Consider the following 9,255-nt stretch of genomic DNA (forward strand, 5'->3'; position numbering starts at 1 on the left):
TCTGTCCCGTGGCCTCCTCTTGCACCTAGCCTGGTACAGCAGTAACCCACGGCACCTGCTGGGTCTGTCCCGTGGCCTCCTCTTGCACCTAGCCTGGCACCGCAGTCAACCCACGGCACCTGCTGGGTCTGTCCCGTGGCCTCCTCTTGCACCTAGCCTGGCACAGCAGTCAACCCACGGCACCTGCTGGGTCTGTCCCGTGGCCTCCTCTTACACCTAGCCTGGCACAGCAGTCAACCCACGGCACCTGCTAGGGTCTGTCCCGTGGCCTCCTCTTGCACCTAGCCTGGCACACCAGTCAACCCACGGCACCTGCTGGGTCTGTCCCGTGGCCTCCTCTTGCACCTAGCCTGGCACACCAGTCAACCCACGGCACCTGCTGGGTCTGTCCCGTGTCCTGCACCTAGTCTGGCACAGCAGTCAACCCACGGCACCTGCTGGGTCTGTACCGTGGCCTCCTCTTGCACCTAGCCTGGCACAGCAGTCAACCCACGGCACCTGCTGGGTCTGTCCCGTGGCCTCCTCTTACACCTAGCCTGGCACAGCAGTCAACCCACGGCACCTGCTGGGTCTGTACCGTGGCCTCCTCTTGCACCTAGCCTGGCACAGCAGTCAACCCACGGCACCTGCTGGGTCTGTCCCGTGGCCTCCTCTTGCGCCTAGCCTGGCACAGCAGTCAACCCACGGCACCTGCTGGGTCTGTACCGTGGCCTCCTCTTGCACCTAGCCTGGCACAGCAGTCAACCCACGGCACCTGCTAGGGTCTGTCCCGTGGCCTTCTCTTGCACCTAGCCTGGCACAGCAGTCAACCCACGGCACCTGCTAGGGTCTGTCCCGTGGCCTCCTCTTGCACCTTGCCCGGCACAGCAGTCAACCCACGGCACCTGCTGGGTCTGTCCCGTGTCCTGCACCTAGTCTGGCACAGCAGTCAACCCACGGCACCTGCTGGGTCTGTCCCGTGGCCTCCTCTTGCACCTAGCCTGGCACACCAGTCAACCCACGGCACCTGCTGGGTCTGTCTCGTGTCCTGCACCTAGTCTGGCACAGCAGTCAACCCACGGCACCTGCTGGGTCTGTCCCGTGGCCTCCTCTTGCACCTAGCCTGGCACAGCAGTCAACCCACGGCACCTGCTGGGTCTGTCCCGTGACCTCCTCCTCATGCACCTAGCCTGGCACCGCAGTCAACCCACGGCACCTGCTGGGTCTGTCCCGTGGCCTCCTCTTGCACCTAGCCTGGCACAGCAGTCACCCACGGCACCTGCTGGGTCTGTCCCGTGACCTCCTCCTCCTGCACCTAGCCTGGCACAGCAGTCAACCCACGGCACCTGCTGGGTCTGTCCCGTGACCTCCTCCTCCTGCACCTAGCCTGGCACAGCAGTCAACCCACGGCACCTGCTGGGTCTGTCCACGTGACCTCCTCCTGCACCTAGCCTGGCACAGCAGTCAACCCACGGCACCTGCTGGGTCTGTCCCGTGACCTCCTCCTCCTGCACCTAGCCTGGCACAGCAGTCAACCCACGGCACCTGCTGGGTCTGTCCCGTGACCTCCTCCTCCTGCACCTAGCCTGGCACAGCAGTCAACCCACGGCACCTGCTGGGTCTGTCCCGTGACCTCCTCCTGCACCTAGCCTGGCACAGCAGTCAACCCACGGCACCTGCTGGGTCTGTCCCCGTGACCTCCTCCTCCTGCACCTAGCCTGGAACAGCAGTCAACCCACGGCACCTGCTGGGTCTGTCCCGTGACCTCCTCCTCCTGCACCTAGCATGGCACAGCAGTCAACCCACGGCACCTGCGGGTCTGTCCCGTGACCTCCTCTTGCACCTAGCCTGGCACAGCAGTCAACCCACGGCACCTGCTGGGTCTGTCCCGTGACCTCCTCCTCCTGCACCTAGCCTGGCACAGCAGTCAACCCACGGCACCTGCTGGTCTGTCCCGTGGAACTCCTGCCAGCAGCCAGCCTTTCACACTTCACGTGGCCTCAGAGTGCACCCAGCCTGGCACAGGCGCCCCGGTCAACTTAGTGGCGAGTGTGGCGTCCGCTGTTGGTAATTTGTACAACGAAACGCCGCGTGTCACGGGTTCGATTGTACGGGGGATGGCGCCCCCTCCTGGATCCCAAGCAGCCCCCCCCCCCCACCCTCGTCACCCCCCCCCCCACGTCTCCCCCTTCTTCCATGTGCGATCAAGTATTTCATTCGCCCCGTAGCTTCACTCCGCAGCTCACAACACAGCCCGGCTCAGTCCCACCGGCACTGTCCTGGGGCACACACACACGCACAAACACACACGCACACGCACGCACACCACACGCACACACCACACGCACACACGCACACACACGCACACACACGCACACACGCACGCGCACACACGCACACGCGCACACGCACGCACACACACACGCACGCACACGCACACACACGCACGCACGCACGCAACACACGCGCACACACACGCACACACGCACACGCGCTCACACACACACGCACACACACACACGCACACACGCACGCACACACGCGCACACGCGCACACGCACACACGCGCACACACACACTCACACGCACGCACACACACACACGCACACACACACACAAACGCACACACACGCACACGCATGCGCACGCACACACGCGCACAAACACACACACGCACACACACTCACGCTCCCCCTACACGTGCACACAACAAAGACAAAGATCCTCTTCATAGCCTTAACAGACTGTTGGGGCAAGTGCTGTTCGCGAGTAGCAGCACCCTACGAAGGCCGGCACTGTGGTACACGAGGGGGTGGGGTAGCCAGCACCACGCCCGGCCGCCTTTGTCTTCCCAGTGTCGATGTTTACAACACACCGCACCAGGTACTCATTTGAGGCTGAGTCGCCCTAGGGGAGGCCCCACTGAGTCATTGGCGGTGTATTGTATCTTCAGAATCTGGAGTGATGGGCCGATACCCAGTTGCACTCTCGGAGTCTCAAGACGAGTTTGACCATTTGCAGGAGAGTCCTGCTCCATGATGTTATTTGACCCAATTCCATTCATCATCAGCTTCATATAGTTATCTTTCCCTGGTCTCTGGCAGATGTTACCTCCTTCCCCATCCACCCCCCTTCCCCATCGCCCCCCCCTCCTTTTCCCATCGCCCCCCCTCCCTCTCTCCACCGCAGCGTCACTGTTCACAGCTCACCCTTTGCCTTATCTCTCTCTTGCTCTCTCTGTCTCTCTCTTTCTCTCTCTGTCTGTCTCTCTGTCTGTCTGCCTCCGTCTCAAACTAAACCAACTCTCGCCCTGCCCTCTTGACAGTCTCACTCCCTCCGACGGCCCACACAGCCCCGCCCCCCTCCCTCCCCCAAATGGCGCGGCTCACGAGTGAGCGCGCAAGCGCTGCAACTGCGCCGACGGCCCATACGTGATCCAACGTGACCCACACGTGTCCCACACGTGACCACACGGGGCCCACACGTGACCCACACGTGACCACACGGGGCCACACGTGACCACATGTGACCCACACGTGACCACACGGGGCCCCACGTGACCACACGGGGCCCACACGTGACCCACACGTGGCCCACACGTGACCACACGTGACCCACACGTGACCACACGTGACCACATGTGACCCCGCGTGACCACACGTGGCCCCACGTGACCACACGTGGCCCAGCGTGACCACACGTAGCCCCACGTGACCACACGGGGCCCACACGGGCCCACACATGGCCACACGTGGCCCACACGTGACCACACGTGGCCCACACGTGACCCCACGTGGTCCACACGTGACCCCACGTGGTCCACACATGACCCCGCATAACCACACGGGGCCCACACGTGACCCCACGTGGTCCACACGTGACCCCACGTGGTCCACACATGACCCCGCATGACCCCGCGTGACCACACGTGACACCACGTGACCACACGTGACCCCACGTGACCACACGTGACACCACGTGACCACACGTGACCCCGCGTGACCACACGTGACACCACGTGACCACACGTGGCCCCGCGTGACCACACGGGGCCCACACGTGACCCCACGTGGTCCACACGTGACCACACGTGGCCCACACGTGACCCCACGTGGTCCACACGTGGCCCACACGTGACCACACGTGACCCCACGTGACCACACGTGGCCCAGCGTGACCACACGTGGCCCACACGTGACCCACACGTGACCACACGTGGCCACACGGGGCCCACACGTGACAACACGGGGCCCACACGTGACCCCGCGTGACCACACGTGGCCCCACGTGACCCCGCGTGACCACACGTGACCACACGGGTGACCCACACGTGACCCAGCGGCCACGACGCTCGGGCCTTCGACGCCCGCGGCCTTCGCGTTTCATCCGGACGCCGCTGGGGAGTCGTGCACCTTGAAATCGAATTGACAAACTGATTTCTCTCGAACTGCTTCTTGGTGTTGGTGTTGTTGTTGTTGTGTTTGTTGTCCTTACACACGCACGGTTGGCTACGTACGGTGCGAAAGAAGGTTCACGTGCGTACGTGCCATGTATTTGCTGGTAGTGCAGAAGCACAGCTAATGAATACAAACTCACCCACGTCTGTCCAGGACACCGCGGCAACATCAACAATCAACATCGTGCTATGCAGAAGAGTCGTTGCCCGAAACGTCGCCTATTTTATATCTCTATCCTTTAAATGTCACCCACACGCGCAGTGTTGGTGTTGCCGTACGTGATCAGTGTGTATATATGTTTATATAGAGATGACTCTCTCTCTCTCTCCTCCCCATCTCCCCTCCCCTCTCTCCCCTCTCTCATCTCAATCAAACTATCTCATCATCAAACGCTCCTCTCCCCGCTCGTCTGAAATAGATTATCTATCTCCTCTCCCACGTCTCTCTCCTCCCCCTTCTCTCTCCTCCGCCTCCTCGCTCCCCTCCCCACCCCCCTCTCTCACCCCCTCTCTCTCTCAAGCGGATATCACTGAAGTGTGAAATTGCTTGTAAAATACGTCGCAATGGATTCAGGCAACGAGGCCTCTCTCCCTCTCTCCCTCTCTCAAACGCAGACTCAGCCTCCCTCCTCACCTGTGTGTTTGTGTGTCTATCGGGGCGCGGCGCGGGCTAGAGAAGAAATGGGAGTGATGTGGTACAGGAGGACGTGGAGCTGAGTGGACTCGCCGATGACCGGTACCGGCGGTGTCAAGATCGGCCTCTGTGCAGGAGGAGGAGGAGGCTCGTGAAGGACGCTGCGGGGCTACAGCTGGAGGCAGTCGCCCTCCAGCAATAGCGGAGGGCGGTGGAGCGAAGCTCACAACAACGGTCGGATAAAACGCAGCAAGTTGGCACAGTGGGGGAGCACCGGTGGTGGATCTGCCAGTCATCTCAGTCACGCAACCCATTGCACCTACGGGGGTCTGTCCCGTGGCCTCCTCCTGCACCTAGCCTGGCACCGCAGTCAACCCATTGCACCACATGGGTCTGTCCCGTGGCCTCCTCCTGCACTTAGCCTGGCACCACAGTCAACCCACGGCGCCTGCTGGGTCTGTCCCGTGACCTCCTCCTGCACCTAGCCTGGCACCGCAGTCAACCCATGGCACCTGCTGGATCTGTCCCGTGACCTCCTCCTGCACCTAGCCTGGCACCGCACTCAACCCATGGCACCACGTGGGTCTGTCCCGTGACCTCCTCCTGCACCTAGCCTGGCACCGCAATCAACCCATGGCACCACATGGGTCTGTCCCGTGGAGCTCCTGCCAGCAGCCAGCCTTCCACAATTCACGTGTCCTCAGAGTGCACCTAGCCTGGCACAAGCGCAGTGTTGACGTCACCGTGACTAAGTGGCGGATGGCGGTTGTTGTTGTTGTAGTATCCGATGGTTGTGCTCCAGATATATTTGGAATAATCTCGAAGAGAACACAACGAATCAGAATACATTGTTTTGATGAGTTAGATCGCGTCAATGTAATTGTGTCGTACACCGACCGCCACCCGACACAGCCTATTTGGCAAGGTTTGTCACGTGAACAGAACGTGCCAATTCGTCACTCAACTCCAGAGCGTAAACCCCGCAGCACTTTTACGATCTGAGTTCACGACGTTTCGCTGGCGATGCCAACAGCAGCAGCAGCAGCAGCAGCATGGTCAGGCGATTGGCCAGAATAGTAAACGGGTGTGGGGTTATCGTGGAGACCGTTGTTTTGTTGTTGCCAGTATGAGAGTAGTGAAAAGTAAGGCTGTAGTCGTAGTAGTAGTTGGTGTTGACTCTCTCTCTCTCTGTCTGGGGGGAGTTGCTCTCCATCGCAGCGGTGGTGCTGAAGTGGGAAATCACGGGCGCGTTCTGTTCACAGCGTGACGAACCACACTCAATGTGGCTGCGTCGGGTGGAGGAGGGTGGTAACGACACATTGACCCGATCTAACACAACAACAACAACAACAAACACACTTTGTCGTGAATGATATTGGTGGCGAAAGCCTCACGTGTTTACGTACAACACTCGCCGTGATGTGGCAAATACTACGGCAAAAATATCGCACAATATCACGACAAAGGCGGCCGGGCGTGGTGCTAGCCGCCCACCCCCTCGTGTGCCGGCCGTAGTAGGTGCTCGCTCACAGCACTTGCCCCAGCAGTCTGTGTTCCCCTCCCCCCCCCATCAAGTGTCCAGGCTGAATCCTGCTGAGCTTCCCATCCGTGACACGAGAGGAGACGCCGGCTGGGCCGGGAGTGAGGCGACTGAAAGGAGTCGGCCACTGTGATGACGACAACAAAGATGATGATGATGACGACGAAGATGACGACGATGATGACAATGACAATGATGATGATGACGATGATGATGATGACAAAGATAATGATGATGACGACGAAGATGACGACGATGATGACAATGACAATGATGATGATGACGATGATGATGATGACAAAGATGATGATGATGACGACGAAGATGACGACGATGATGACAATGACAATGATGATGATGACAAAGATGATGATTATGATGACGATGACAATGATGATGTAGATCCCTCACCCTACAGCTCTACCCCTCACCCTATAGAGACGTAGTGGAGGGATGAGATGCAGGAGAGAGAGAGGGAGGAGGGGGAGAGGGGAGAGAGAGGGGGGAGTGGGAGACGGGCAAGAGTCGGAAGAGAGTGGAAGGAGGTTCGAGGGAGGGGGGGAGGGGGCGAGATAGCGACACCCATTGAACTGTAATCCCAACTTCTAACGCAACCTTTCCCTGCTGAGATCCTTGTCTCTCGGCGAGTGGATATGAAGGCAACTACAAAGATCCCCGTATAGCCTTTAACAGGGGGCCAAGTGCTGTTATCGAACACCTATTAAGGCCAACACGGTGCCCGAAGGGGATGGGTTGCCAGCACCACGCTCGGCCGCCTTTGTGTCCCCAAGTTTGATATTTGCACAGCACCGCACCACGTCGGGTATCAAACTCGGGTCGCAGGGATTGGTGGCGCAGGGCGCTCACCACTGCACCACCGCTCCCCACACGCACAGGACGCACGGACGCGAGTTAGCGAGCACCTATTTCACCTATTTCAGGCAAAGCGCTTGGAGAGAGAACAGTGGTGGGGAGATGGTGGGGAGAGAGTGGGGGGGGAGATGGTGGGGAGAGAGTGGGGGGGGGAGATGGTGGGGAGAGAGTAGGGGGGGGGATGGGAGGGAGAGAGTGGGGGGGGGATGGGAGGGAGAGAGTGGGGGGAGATGGGGGGGAGAGAGTGGGGGGGGGTGGTGGGGAGAGAGTGGTGGGGGGATGGTGGGGAGAGAGTGGGGGGTGTGGTGGGGAGAGAGTGGTGGGGGGATGGGGGGGAGATGGGGGGGAGAGAGTGGGGGGGGATGGGGGGAGAGAGTGGGGGGGGGGTGGTGGGGAGAGAGTGGTGGGGGGATGGGGGGAGATGGGGGGGAGAGAGTGGGGGGGGATGGGGAGGAGAGAGTGGGGGGGGGATGGGAGGGAGAGAGTGGGGGGGGATGGGAGGGAGAGAGTGGGGGGGGAGATGGTGGGGAGAGAGTGGGGGGATGGGGGGAGAGAGTGGGGGGGGGGGGATGGGAGGGAGAGAGTGGGGGGGGGATGAGAGGGAGAGAGTGGGGGGGGATGAGAGGGAGAGTGAGGGGGGGAGATGGGGGGGGCGAGTGGCACAACGGGCGCTTTTCTGCATGAGGATGAAGAGGGACAGAGAGAGGGAGGCGTGGAGAAGAGGGGGGGGGTGGGGGGGGAGTTGAGAGAGGGGGGCGGGGGGGGCTGCCCCCCTCCGTCTGCTGGACAGATTGTTTTTTGACTCTTATCAGTCACGCACAGACGCTCCGCCTGGGGGGGGCTTGGCAGACGGAACCCGCCTGGGGGGCAGCGAGAAGAGGGGGGCCGCGCATTCTGATGGGGAACGTCGTGGAGGGGGGCGGGGGGGAGGGGGGGAGGGGCGGAGAAGGAGGAGGGGCGAGGTGGAAAAGGGGGAGGGGCGAGGTGGAGAGGGGGGAGGGTGGAGGGGAGGGGGGAGGGGTGGAGGGGAGGGGGGAGGGTGGAGGGGAGGGGGAGGGGTGGGGTGGAGAGGGGGAGGGGCGGCGTGGAGAGAGGGGGGAGAGGCGGAGGAGAGGGGGGAGGGGCGAGGTGGAGAAGGGGGGAGGGGCGGATTAGAAAAGGGGGAGGGGTGGGGTGGGAAGGGGGGGAGGGGCGGGGTGGAGAAGGGGGAGGGGCGGGGTGGAGAAGGGGGGAGGGGCGGGGTGGAGAGGGGGGGGAGGGGCGGGGTGGAGAAGGGGGGAGGGGCGGGGGGGAGAGGGGGGGTTATTTAGGCCGGGCACTTGAAGGAGGAAAGGCAAACTGAAGATCGAGGTAAACAACAACAACAAAAACAACAACAGCAACTGCGATTGGGTGCACATCCATCAACAAAACACAGCTTTAATACATTGAAAATTGCAATATTACGTAATGCATCGTTGACAAAATGCTCTTATTAACAATGCACCAGTGCGTACTTCCATCTCGGAGTAATACTACGAGTAATTAATTACGTAATGATGCTGATTAGTTTAATCAAAAAATGATTCCCAACCATCTCTCGCCGTCGAACGAGAATGGCGCGCACACCACGCTGCGTCTGCCATGGAGGTCGTTTGACCATACTTCACCCCGCTGGTCAGGGCCGGTTGGTTTGGGGGGGGTGGTGGCGGGAGGGGCCACAGTTTCAGACATCGGTGAAACAAAATAAGAGCTCACCATCTCTCACACACACTCACACACCATCACACACAC

At 60.8% G+C, this 9,255-nt stretch overlaps 1 protein-coding gene across 1 annotated transcript in view; it reads right to left on the minus strand.

Moving 5' to 3' along the window:
• The window catches only part of LOC133358261 (dynactin subunit 2-like), a 13,313-nt gene extending 4,329 nt beyond the window's left edge, over positions 1-8,984 (minus strand). Inside the window, exon 1 of the mRNA XM_061576500.1 lies at positions 8,979-8,984. Coding sequence (XP_061432484.1) covers positions 8,979-8,984 — 6 coding nt within the window. The remainder of the gene's footprint in view (positions 1-8,978) is intronic.
• Between the last annotated feature and the right edge of the window lie 271 nt (positions 8,985-9,255).

Source organism: Lethenteron reissneri, chromosome 61 (assembly GCF_015708825.2).
Source record: "Lethenteron reissneri isolate LAM-NWPU_2019-01 chromosome 61, ASM1570882v1, whole genome shotgun sequence".
Taxonomy (NCBI): domain Eukaryota; kingdom Metazoa; phylum Chordata; class Hyperoartia; order Petromyzontiformes; family Petromyzontidae; genus Lethenteron; species Lethenteron reissneri.